General features: G+C 39.0%; 1 protein-coding gene across 1 annotated transcript; it reads right to left on the reverse strand.

Annotated features, from left to right (window-relative positions):
* Window positions 1-8,435: 8,435 nt before the first annotated feature.
* Window positions 8,436-14,030, reverse strand: SOX18 (SRY-box transcription factor 18). The gene is made up of 2 exons (XM_073682894.1): window positions 13,468-14,030; window positions 8,436-10,236 (listed from the first exon to the last, which is right to left on the reverse strand). The coding sequence occupies exons 1-2, from the start codon at window positions 13,775-13,777 to the stop codon at window positions 9,449-9,451; spliced, it is 1,098 nt and encodes a 365-aa protein (XP_073538995.1). The 5' UTR covers window positions 13,778-14,030; the 3' UTR covers window positions 8,436-9,448.
* Window positions 14,031-14,423: the final 393 nt, after the last annotated feature.

The following is a 14,423-nucleotide window of genomic DNA, read 5'->3' on the forward strand; positions in this document are numbered from 1 at the left end:
ATTATCAGTGGCATAATTAAAGTCCGATGGTCCCCGGTGCAAAACTTGGACCGGGGGCCCCCCATCCTGAATATATACTGTATATATATATATATATATATATATATATATATATATATATTTTATATATATATATATATATATATATATATACATACACGTGTGTCCTCCATCCTCGTATATATATATATATATACAGTACAGACCAAAAGTTTGGACACACCTTCTCATTTAAAGATTTTTCTGTATTTTCATGACTATGAAAATTGTACATTCAAACTGAAGGCATCAAAACTATGAATTAACACATGTGGAATTATATACTTAGCAAAAAAGTGTGAAACAACTGAAAATATGTCTTATATTCTAGGTTCTTCAAAGTAGCCACCTTTTGCTTTGATGACTGCTTTGCACACTCTTGGCATTCTCTTGATGACCTTCAAGAGGTAGTCACCGGAAATGGTTTTCACTTCACAGGTGTGCCCTGTCAGGTTTAATAAGTGGGATTTCTTGCCTTATAAATGGGGTTGGGACCATCAGTTGTGTTGTGCAGAAGTCTGGTGGATACACAGCTGATAGTCCTACTGAATAGACTGTTAGAATTTGTATTATGGCAAGAAAAAAGTGTCCCCAAGTGCAGTTGCAAAAACTATCAAGCGTTACAAAGAAACTGGCTCACATGAGGACCGCCCCAGGAAAGGAAGACCAAGAGTCACTTCTGCTTCTGAGGATAAGTTTATCCGAGTCACCAGCCTCAGAAATCGCAGGTTAACAGCAGCTCAGATTAGAGACCAAGTCAATGCCACACAGAGTTCTAGCAGCAGACACATTTCTTCAACAACTGTTAAGAGGAGACTTTGTGCAGCAGGCCTTCATGGTAAAATAGCTGCTAGGAAACCACTGCTAAGGACAGGCAACAAGCAGAAGAGACTTGTTTGGGCTAAAGAACACAAGGAATGGACATTAGACCAGTGGAAATCTGTGCTTTGGTCTGATGAGTCCAAATTTGAGATCTTTGGTTACAACCACCGTGTCTTTGTGCGATGCAGAAAAGGTGAACGGATGGACTCTGCATGCCTGGTTCACACCATGTAGCATGGAGGAGGAGGTGTGATGGTGTGGAGGTGCTTTGCTGGTGACACTGTTGGGGATTTATTCAAAATTGAAGGCATCCTGAACCAGCATGGTTACCACAGCAACTTGTAGCGGCATGCTATTCCATCCGGTTTGCGTTTAGTTGGACCATCATTTATTTTTCAGTAGGACAATGACCCCAAACACACCTCCAGGCTGTGTAAGGGCTATTTGACCAAGAAGGAGAGTGATGGGGTGCTGCGCCAGATGACCTGGCCTCCACAGTCACCAGACCTGAATCCAATCGAGATGGTTTGGGGTGAGCTGGACTGCAGAGTGAAGGCAAAAGGGCCAACAAGTGCTAAGCATCTCTGGGAACTTCTTCAAGATTGTTGGAAGACCATTTCCGGTGACTACCTCTTGAAGCTCATCAAGAGAATGCCAAGAGTGTGCAAAGCAGTCATCAAAGCAAAAGGTGGCTACTTTGAAGAACCTAAAATATAAGACATATTTTCAGTAGTTTCACACTTTTTTGTTAAGTATATAATTCCACATGTGTTAATTCATAGTTTTGATGCCTTCAGTGTCAATGTACAATTTCCATAGTCAAGAATATACAGAAAAATCTTTAAATGGGAAGGTGTGTCCAAACTTTTGGTCTGTACTGTATATATCACCCATCCTGATATATATGTGCCTTATCCTGGGCCCCATCCTGGTATATCTGTCCCTTATCCTAGGCCCCATCCTGGCACATACAGGAGCTTCTCACTAAATTAGAATATCATCAAAAAGTTAATTTATTTCAGTTCTTCAATCCAAAAAGTGAAACTCATATATTAGATAGAGTTATTACAAACAGAGTGATCTATTTCAAGTGTTTATTTCTGTTAATGTTGATGATTATGGCTTACAGCCAATGAAAACACAAAAGTCATTATCTCAGTAAATTAGAATACTTTATTACAACAGTTTGAAAAATGTTTTTAAAATCCAAAATGTTGGCCTACTGAAATGTATGTTCAGTAAATGCACTTGGTCGGGGCGCCTTTTAGATCAATGACTGCATCAATGCGGCGTGGCATGGAGGCGATCAGCCTGTGGCACTGCTGAGGTGTTATGGAAGCCCAGGTTGCTTTGATAGCAGCCTTCAGCTCGTCTGCATTGTTGGGTCTGGTGTCTCTCATCTTCCTCTTGACAATATCCCATAGATTCTCTATAATAGATTCTCTATGGGGTTAAGGTCAGGCGAGTTTGCTGGCCAATCAAGCACAGTGATACTGTTGTGTAAACCAGGTATTGGTACTTTTGGCAGTGTGGACAGGGGCCAAGTCCTGCTGGAGAATGACATTTCCATCTCCAAAAAGCTTGTCGGCAGAGGGAAGCATGAAGTGCTCTAAAATTTCCTGGTAGACGGCTGCGCTGACTTTGGTCTTGATAAAACACAGTGGACCTACACCAGCAGATGACATGGCTCCACAAACCATCACTGATTGTGGAAACTTCACACTAGACCTCAAGCAGCTTGGATTGTGGCCTCTCCACTCTTCCTCCAGACTCTGGGACCTTGATTTCCAAATGAAAATTGGAACTCTGGGACCTTGTGGAGTGTGTCAATGACTGCCTTCAAACTGAAATAAATTAACTTTTTGATGATATTCTAATTTTGTGAGATGCACCTGTATGTCCCTTATCCCAGGCCCCATCCTAGTATATATGTCCCTTATCTTAGGCCCCATCCTAGTATATATGTCCCTTATCCCAGGCCCCATCATGGTATATATGTCCCTTATCCCAGGCCCCATCCTAGTATATATGTCCCTTATAGAAACGCTTAAAACACATGGCAAAAGCGCTTAGGAAGAGACGAAAAAAAGCTGAAAAAAGTCTCAACGTGATCACATAATATTAGCTAAGTGCTGCATATCCTGAAGCATCTTCCTATTGAAAAACACTGTGGGTTTGCCTGACTGAAAAAGACATCTTGTGCACATGCCCTAACCCTACCTAGTGCCCTCCATTTGCCTCCCGCTTCCTCCTCCTGTCAGATCGGCATTCCTTTCCTCCTGCTTCCAAGATGGCCTCCGCAGAGGCATGGGGAGTGCATTGGTAAATCATCCTCTGTCTTCCCTGTTCTCTGCGATTGGAAAGGCAGGGGAGGCATGATTTATTCTTACCACAATGCTCCCCATGCAACTGCGTCGGCCATCTTGGAAGCAGGAGAAGAAAGCTGTTGTGAGAGGAGGAAGCAGTGGGATGTGAATGAGGTGCACCATGAGGGTGATTGTACATGAAAAATGTGCAGTCACTTTTCAGTCCCAGGTTGGAGATTCACTTCTAAGGCCACGTTCACACGTTCAGTATTTGGTCAGTATTTTACCTCAGTATTTGTAATCCAAAACCAGGAGCGGGTGATAAATCCAGAAGTGGTGACGTGTTTCCATTATACTTTTCCTCTGATTGTTCCTCACCTGGTTTTGGCTTACAAATACTGAGGTAAAGTACTGACCAAATACTGAACGTGTGTGAACGTGGCCTAAGTAGAGGTATATTCCAGAACAATGCAGATTTATATGCCATTCAGGAGTTAGAAAGAGCTGAGTGACAACGCTTATGGCCCCTAATATCTGTGTGAATCCTCCCCCAATATATCGCCCTGCTGTGGGCCCTGCGCCGTCTCCCCCACTCTCGCACCATTATTTCCACATGTAACATAAAGGCTGCTTCGTGGTTAGCTTGTTACACAGTTTTGGCAGAGTGCCCCCCCACCTCGCCCCCCGGTTTCAGCCGCACTGGAGCCGGCCCACACATGGCTGAACTTTTAGTAACAAGGAACGGCGACACTGAAGCTAGAAATAAAAAGTTTCATTAGCAAAAGAGGTGGGGGATGGATGGTCACATTGCATTGTAACAGTTGTCAGAAAGAGGCAATATTGTCAGAGGAGGGCTACTGCTTAATTATAAGCAAGGTACTAATACTAATATGGTGTACGGTCAGTGATAAGACATCGGTGTTTGGATCCTGGTTCTATAACTTGTCATCTATAGTGAAATCATATTACATTGCTAGTTTACATAGGGGAGTTTTAGGATATCTGTTTAAAAGACAAAGTATCCATGTTGCCTACAGAAACCAATCACAGTGCAGCTTTCATATCACACTAGCACTATAAGAAATGAAAGGAGCACTGTGATTGGTCACCATGGGCAACAAAGACATTCATAAATCTCCCTTTAAACGGGCCTTATGTGGTTTGGTTCAGTACATTTATGGGCATCTCTTCCGAGATTGCTACATATTAAAATGGCTGATAACAGCGAAAAGCAGATTCAACTGCACTGCAAATGGAAATAGACTATAGGAGTAGCAGATATTAATATTATCATACATATCATGATAAATAGGGGCATTTAATTCCATTCCCCAAGGCCTTGAAGGGTACGTCCAAGCACAGCTTTTTGGACCAGGACACTCCTGCATTTGCCAGGCTTGTTACTGAAAATTCTTGACTCTCCCAGCAAATTGGGAAATGTTGGCAATTATGATATTGTAGATATGTGAAGGTGAACAATATAGAAGAAACTGGGACAGTGATATACACAAAGAGACGGTAAATTTTAGAAAAGAGGGGACTGAAAGAATAGAACCAAAAATATGTGGAGGTGTTGGTATTAAAAGTTCCGATATATGCAATTTTTCAAATTCGCTATTTTTGTTGCGGATTTTCACCACGGATTTTACATCTTTCACCGTAGCACGTATTAAATCTTCAGTGAATCACTTATAGATTTTGCTGCAAATTCATTGCAGATTGTTCCTATAACACATGTGGACTTCATTCAGACAAATGTATTTTACATCCATGTGCTGTCAGTGGTGCAGTTCACATGAGCGTTATTACATGCAGACCAAGGATATACATATATATATATATGTATATATAAATAAAACATCACAGCATGCACTAGTCCATTCTCCTCATCAAACTCACCCATTAAACTCAAAACGAGGATGTCATATAGACGCCATGCGTATGGCATCTGTTTTTTTTACAGATCCTTTGCAATTGTTAACATCGGAACTGTGGTGGTCTTGTAGAATGTATTAATTATTGATGTATAATAGTGGATTTCATACTGATGACATATGGATAACTATATAGATGAAAAATTATCGGGTTTTTTTCTGGGTGGAAAATAGATGATTTTATAAATACTAATCTAAACCCAGACTAAGGGGCCGCATACACAATATATAGCTGTCGGTGCCACAATGGTTCGGCCAATCGTTCGGTTTGTAGCTATCTTTTCCAACTCTTCCATACACAGAAGTGCTCACTCTTGTGTGTTCTCTACGAGAGAGCCACTGCCACGCTCCTTTGGTGGCGCTTTATGTAGCTGAGAAAAATAGGATCAGCAGTCTGAAATCAGACATGCTGGAGAGTTGGGAGGCCCCCATTCACATTAGAATGTCATCCGAACACCCTGATGTCGGCGAGTTTGGACAACATTAGTCTTATATGTATGGAAGTCTTTACTCATATGCCCTCTTGACAACACTGGCTGTTCTGTGTTCTGGCCTGCTTCAGTCTTGTCATAGGGACATTGGGAGGGATTTATCATTTCCCCTAAACCAGATTTCTGATGTGAAAAAGGCATGAAATGGGGCACACCATATAGTGATTTTTTTTTCCTTTCCATCTCTCGCCAACGGGGCCATTGAGTATAATGGTGCCGACAGAGTCAACGCGTACTTTGACGTGCATCATTTTTGGATGTATATGCCTACTGGAGGTGGACACCCAGACATAGTAGACTGCGTTTGAGTGTCCACCTCTAGTAGGAGTATATGCCCGAAAATTATGCACGTCAGAGTGCACGCTGAGTCTGTCGGCACCATTATAGTCAATGCCCCCATTTACGCATGCATCCGAATCCTGTTTTGCGGGGGGATGTTTTGGACGCAAGCTCTGACGCGACCACTGAATGAACGGAATGTGAAAGGAGCCTTAGGATAAAATATTGAAACTCTGCTCTCACATTTTTCTTGTACGTTAGTTCTCCTTTAAGGCTCAGAGTGTTTATCGTAGGGCACATTGTTATATATGATGGTATGCTGTAAAGTGAAGATATTCCATTCTAAGAAACTCTGTGTCAACGAAAACTCCGATACCAAAAGTCATAGGTCGAAGTTTTCTACCAATGTAATCTGGAATCTGCTGAGCAATGAAGAGGAAAGGAAGGAATGACAGAAGCATACAGAACTTTTAGAAACCCTTTTCATATAGTTTATTTTCTTATTTGAGGATTAGACCAGAAAGATACAAAATTCAGACATAGAGCAACACTGAGGTTTATCGACTGATTTATTGCAAATTTGCACCAGACCATACGAACCAATCAACAATTAGCTTCTTACAATCAACAAACGATCAGAAGTCAGTTTCTATTGTAACAAATAGGACAAACAAATAACTCCTGTTTTGATTGGTCATTACAAATAAAATCTTCTTCTTATTTTATGAAACATTGTAATAATTTCCCAACTATTTGAATATTGACTTTGAAAAAGACTTTTACCCTAACCGAGCTCTACAAATGATGTAGTGTAAGGTGAAAGGGGACAAGTGAGGGAGTGATCATAATGGTGCTGCTAATTGAGTGGCTGCACCAAAAGCCGTGGGAGCTCTGTACTGATCCTTGAGCCGCCCTTACTGAGGATGAAAGCAAATTGTTGATTGGTTGTAAAAGTTTATTCCAAATTTTGCACCTATTGCAATAATTACTGGATGTGAATGTATGTGTACATGCATGTATGTGTATCAGTACATGCATGTATGTATGTATATCGATATATGCATTTATGTTTGCATTTGTGTTTATATATGTTTAGTATATGTTGCATGAATGTTTACATATGTACAGTGTATGTGTGTGTATATAAGTCTGTATATGTGCGCATGTATCTCTGTATATGTTAGATTTATATATATATACACACACACACATATATATCTGTATGTCTGTATATATATATATATATATACACTGTATATGTGTGTCTGTATATGTATATATATACACACATACATATATATACATCTATATGTATGTCTGTATATATATACGTGTGTGTGTGCATGTATGCATATCTGCATACATGTATGTATGTCTGCATATATTTATGTAAGTATTTATGTGTCTATATATAGATGTCTGTATATTATGTATTTGTATATGTACGCATGTATATATGTCTATTTGTATATGCATATGTGTTTGTATAAGTGTATATGTATTTACTATGTGTGGGAGATTCTCTGATTATATGTTTATATATGTGTGTATGTATGTGTACTATAGATGTTTGCAGATGTATATGTTTGATAACTGTGTGCTATGTGTGTATGTATATGCGTAGAAAATATATTTGTGTGTATTTAAGTACAGTGTAGGTATGTATCTGTGTCTATCTGTATACATACTGTAGGTTTGTGTACATACCTCTTTAATTAATGTGTATATGTGTAATGTATGTAAGTTTACAGTGTGTGTATGAAGCCGTGTGTATAGTGCTTGTGAGCATATATTATGTTAGTATCATAGGTGTATTCGCATTATTGTCTTAAATGTCTTGTATCATATACCAATTCTTAGACTGTGACATTATAGTGCCGTCATATCTGTGTATAGTTTGAACACCGACTCAACCAAATTCAATATAAAAACACCCATTCAGTCAAATCCTCGTTTTTTTTTCTCCTCACTTATGGCTTTGTTACATAAAAAAATGTTACAATGACAAACATCTTTTACATGGTATACAAATGTAAAAAAAACACATTGTAACATGGAATACAATACTGATTGAACCTCTCAGGACACAGGAGAGGCCAGTGCAATATGTTACCCAGAATCCCGGCAGCCAGGGTGTTAAATGGACCTGCTGTTCACGGGGTTTGAACTCTATGGTCACGGACGGGTCACTTTAAATCTCAGCTCTGGATGGTGATCCAGTACCGGGCACAGTATCAGGGACTGTAAGGCTACATCTGGCTGTATTATTTTTAGAAGATTCGGCATGCAGACAGTCAGCGCAACAATTTCTCTCTCGCTCCTTGGTCGCATAAAACTTTGGAATCCATAGCCTGCAATTAATACAATGATTTGCAAAACTTTTGTTTCTACCCCTGTGTTTACAAAAAGTTGCAACTTTGTTTCAATAAGGTAACAATATAATTCATTAATCAGCAGGAACATAACCATAGGAATTACAGTGGTTGTGATTGTACCTGGGAGGGCATCAAAGCAATAAAGGTCCCAATGCCACCTCTTCCATATAGAAGGACACCAGTTTTATAAATGGGGCATATTAGCTTAGGGCAATGTTACAGATTTTAGGGCCCGGAAAGATGAAGTTCGCTTCTGCTGTCGGGATCTTTTGTGAAAAGTATGGCAACTGTTTCAGTGCACAGAATTTATACTGACCCCCATAAGGTTTTTCTTTGGCAGTGTATAATTACTAGAAAGTTGCAGTAGGGTAATATTGTGTATCATCAATGTAGCGGATGGCATAGATCTCATCTCAATTATTGGATGGCAATGTAGTTATAGTCTGACAAATAGAGATAGTTTACAATTCCTATAACACATATGTTCATGGTTGGACTGGACAATCAGTAGGAGAAAAAGTGATTGCCAAAAAGTGACATCAGCGCCCGTGTGATGACATCACTAATTACTGCAATCTCTGTTTTCTATTTAGGAAATATATTAATACATGGAAGCAGAAAACTTGCAACTCATCCTTTTATTAAGGCAGGATATGGATTCATGTATTATGTCCCCCATCAAGGTGCACCTATCACTTGCAAATAAAAATTCCGGCACTAAACAATCTATCAAATCCATAATGACTACTCCATAGGGAATAATATGTTCCCAATTTTAAGGGCACTCCCATGTACGTGTAACCTACTTTAACCTTGTAAATCTGAACATTCCACCTTAAGCTCTGAACATTGTGGGCAATGCTCTCTTCTACAACTTTCATTGTGAACAATCTATATTTATTAGCTTTTAGTTCCCCTTAAATACAGAGATAATCTTCTGCATTTACTGCTGTATCCAATGCTGAGATCATAGCGGCACTGTATAATATCCAAGGTCAGTCCCTTTATACTGTCTGCTGCCTTGTACCCTAGTAAAAATACTAGAGTGTTGTCCTCCAGTGACCCTATTCCACATTCCTATATCACAGGGATAATCTGCACTTGGCACCCAGCTGATCGCTGAGCTAGGGCTGAGCCTGCCCCATACTGGTGCCCATCTGCCACTATAGACACCAGTCATTTGCTCATTCTGTAGAGTCTTGTCAGCCTGTGATGCAAGGGCTATAGTACATAGTGGTGCTGGCATCAGAGAGAGCAGAAATCAGACTGCTCTCCTCACAGGGCATAGTCCTAGCAGTAGCCAGCTTGGTCATTGGCAAGAGATACCCAGGAATAGATACCTGAGTCCTGCTCATATTCAAATATTGGTCAAATTCATTGCGGTCAACATCTACCCATAGGTCGGATGGATTCAGATGATCCATGGTGTCCAGCTGGGGTGCTTCAGGAGGTGGAGAGAGCTGGCCCAGAGGAGTGGAGGTTGGAGGACCTCCCTGAGGGTTGTAGTAGAATGCAGTGGACGGTGGAGTCCTAAGGATAGTACTCATATGAGATGGTGAGGGAGAGTATGTTATAGAGAGCTCCCTCAGCGTCTTCTCTTGGGCATACTCAATGCCATGCTGGTAGGATCTAAAGGGTATGGGCTCAGAATCCTCTTGCATATGAGGTGGGAAAAAGGCTGGCTCACCCTGCTCCAGAACATCCAACGGAGACATTTCTGGAGTTGGCAACCCAAAACTCTCCAAGTCGTTGGAAGCCAAAGGCTGCAGTTCTCTGAAGTGGGTGAGGTTGGAAGGAGCATGTCCTCCAGAGTATCCCTCAGGCCTCAGCAATGGGACCGACTCAACTCTCTTCATCTTTTTGGCCTGCTTCTTCCTACGTGGGCGATACTTGTAGTTTGGGTGATCATGAAGATGTTGAACACGTAGACGTTCTGCCTCCTCCACAAAGGGGCGCTTCTCTAATGCAGTCAGACTTTTCCAGGACTGACCTGAGAACATGAAACAGTAATGTCACATATGGATTCAATAACTTTAATAACTACTATAATAACTGCTTCTATGTATAAAAGTTTAACTACTATAATGTAACCTTCCATGGACAAGAACTTAAGTAATATAATAATGACCTGAATGGAGAAAAATATAACTACTATATTAAAACTGTCCGGGTTTACAAGAATATAACTACTATAATACTGTCCCCTATCTACAAGAATGCAATTACTTTTATACTGCCCCCTATATACAAGAATATAACTACTATAATACTGCCCCTATGTACAAGAATATAACTACTATAATACTGCCTCTATGTACAAGAATATAACTAGTATAATACTGCTCCCTATGTACAAGAATATAACTACTATAATACTGCTTCTATGTACAAAGATATAATTAATATAATACTGCCCGTATGTACAAGAATATAACTAGTAGAATACTGCCCCTATGTACAAGAATATAACTAGTATAATACTGCCTCCTATGTACAAGAATATAACTTCTATAATACTGCCCTCCTACATACAAGAATATAACTACTATAATACTGTCCCCTATATACAAGAATATAACTACAACAATACTGTTCCTATGTACAAGAATACAACTAATAAAATAATCTAACTAATACAATACTTCCACTATGTATTAGAATGTAACTACTATAATAGTGCTCCTATGCACAAGAATATAACTACTATACTACTGCCCCCTATGTACAAGAATATAACTACTATAATTCTGCCCCCTATGTACAAGAATATAACTACTAGAAAACTACCTCCTATGTGTAAGAATATAATACAATAATACTGCCCCCTATGTGCAAGAATACAAATGTAATGCTGCCCCTTATATACAAAAATATAACAAATATAACGCTGCCCCTATGTACAAGAATATAGCTACTATAATACTGTACAAGAATATAACTACTATAATACTGCCTCCTATATACAAGAATATAAGAATATAACTACTATAATACTGTCCCTATGTACAAGAATATAACTACTATAATACTGCTCCTATGTACAAGAATATAACTACTATAATACTGCTCCTATGTACAAGAATATAACTACTATAATACTGACCCCTATGTACAAGAATATAACTACTATAATACTGCTCCGATATACAAGAATATAACTACTATAATACTGCTCCCATGTACAAGAATATAACTACTATAATACTGACCCCTATGTACAAGAATATAACTACTATAATACTGCTCCCATGTACAAGAATATAACTACTATAATACTGCCTCCTATATACAAGAATATAAGAATATAACTACTATAATACTGTCCCTATGTACAAGAATATAACTACTATAATACTGCTCCGATATACAAGAATATAACTACTATAATACTGCTCCTATGTACAAGAATATAACTACTATAATACTGACCCCTATGTACAAGAATATAACTACTATAATACTGCTCCGATATACAAGAATATAACTACTATAATACTGCTCCCATGTACAAGAATATAACTACTATAATACTGACCCCTATGTACAAGAATATAACTACTATAATACTGCTCCCATGTACAAGAATATAACTACTATAATACTGCCTCCTATATACAAGAATATAAGAATATAACTACTATAATACTGTCCCTATGTACAAGAATATAACTATTATAATGCTGCTCCGATATACAAGAATATAACTACTATAATACTGCCTCCTATATACAAGAATATAAGAATATAACTACTATAATACTGTCCCTATGTACAAGAATATGACTACTATAATACTGCTCCGATATACAAGAATATAACTACTATAATACTGCTCCTATGTACAAGAATATAACTACTATAATACTGACCCCTATGTACAAGAATATAACTACTATAATACTGCTCCGATATACAAGAATATAACTACTATAATACTGCTCCCATGTACAAGAATATAACTACTATAATACTGACCCCTATGTACAAGAATATAACTACTATAATACTGCTCCCATGTACAAGAATAAAAGCTACTATAATACTGACCCCTATGTCCAAGAATATAACTACTATAATACTGCCTCCTATATACAAGAATATAAGAATATAACTACTATAATACTGTCCCTATGTACAAGAATATAACTACTATAATACTGCTCCAATATACAAGAATATAACTACTATAATGCTGCTCCTATGTACAAGAATATAACTACTATAATACTGCCCCTATGTACAAGAATATAACTACTATAATACTGCCCCCTATGTACAAGAATATAACTACTATAATACTGCCTCCTATGTACAAGAATATAACTACTATAATACTGCCCCTATGTACAAGAATATAACTACTATAATACTGCCCCTATGTACAAGAATATAACTAATATAATACTACCCTGATGTGCAAGAATATAACTACTATAATTCTACCCCCTACGGACAAGAATACAACTACTATAATACTGCCTCCTATGTGCTGCTGCTCTCAGATCAAGCGACAAAAACCTGGTGACCCAGGGGGGGACATGTCACTAATGTAACCTGTTTAGCTGCACAGTATTTCTATCTCCAAAGCAGGTGGAATTGTGCACTATGAAAAGCTCTTGGGCTGCAAAGGGCCCATATAATAATTATTGCACAGTTGCCCATTTCCATCAGTGTCCGCCAGTGTGGTGACATATTCCCTACAGAGAATTGTCTATAGTAGCGTCAGCTGTAACAAACCCTCAGCTACGGGAAGAATTCATGCTATACAGATTTTCATTCTCCTGTTCCTATTTTCTGACATTAAGCAGAGATATTTTAAACTTTAGGATATTGAAGCACAAAGTATATTAGAAAGTTGCTGAACTTTTTATTATACAATTATTAAACTTCTAGAGGAGATGGATGGATAGACAGACATACAGACACATAGACAGACAGATAGATGGATGGAGGTGTGCTATAGATGGATTGATATATAGATAAAGCAGAATAATATTCATGACACATAAACACTTGTCCATATATACATATACATTTTAATACACTATGCTGGTAGACATCTAATATCACTGTGCCCTTCTGCCAGTCTTTGTGGTTGCACATCCTCACTCCTATGTCATTCATTCCTATACTGATATCAGCTCGTCCTGCATTATCTATGGCGGTATAGAACAATTCATGCTGGATTTCCTCCCCATCCCATCACAGAACTTATTCTCACCTAACATCTTGCTTAGTACAGCATTGTGTAGGTCCGGGTTTTGCTGTGCCAGTCTCTTCCTTTCATCCTTGGCCCACACCATAAAAGCATTCATGGGGCGCCTGATTCGAGGGTCACCAGGCTTCTCATCAGAGGAGCTGTATCCGCCATATCCAGACTGGGGGCTTGGAACAGGACTGACCTGAGCTATTGGAGAGTTGGAGGTTCGGCCGGGATCAGGAGCAGCGGCCGGAGGTGGGACCCATGAACTTCCACCACCTCGACCCAGAGTAGTCTCCTCTCTGCAGTAATTTGACTCAGATCTATGCATTCCAGCTAGGCAGATCCTGTAGACAAAAGTGGTCGCACACAATGTGGGGTATCCTCAGGTAATGCACTGTGTACTCCTCAAAGAAAGTACAGATCTGATCTATCTATCTATCTATCTATCTATCTATCTATCTACAGTATCTTTTATCTATCTATGTCCTCTCTGCCCTGTCACTGCCTTTTGTCACTGTCCTGTCATCCAGCATCCAGTTGTTTGAGCAGTTTGGAGTAATATGGATCAAATATAGAAACTTGTAACCAATCAGCTGTAGTATGGGAGGAGATGAATGCAGCTGGGGGGTGAGGAGGGGCAGCAAGAGGGTCTGATGCTCTACAAAGCAGTGGGCTTGTATTTTCAGCATGGGAGAAGTTAACCCCGTATAGGAAATGCAGCAAATTGGCATATTTGGTGAATATACACTATACCATTGGCCAAACATAGTATCAAATGGTACAGAACAATGTTCAATGATTTATATGGCTTATGTCAGTAACCAATCATATGATAAGTTCTGGCATACCTGTGTTGATTGTCACCCTATGTCGTGAGAGTGATATCTTTTAAATGAGGTGACAAGAGTAATAGAGGAAAATAAGTGACTAGTGTGTCAAGTACATTTCTAATTCACAAAACTGATCTCTACTAA

Source organism: Phyllobates terribilis, unplaced genomic scaffold (genome assembly GCF_046119375.1).
Source record: "Phyllobates terribilis strain yellow unplaced genomic scaffold, ASM4611937v1 Scaffold_5__5_contigs__length_657084704, whole genome shotgun sequence".
In the NCBI taxonomy this organism is placed as follows: domain Eukaryota; kingdom Metazoa; phylum Chordata; class Amphibia; order Anura; family Dendrobatidae; genus Phyllobates; species Phyllobates terribilis.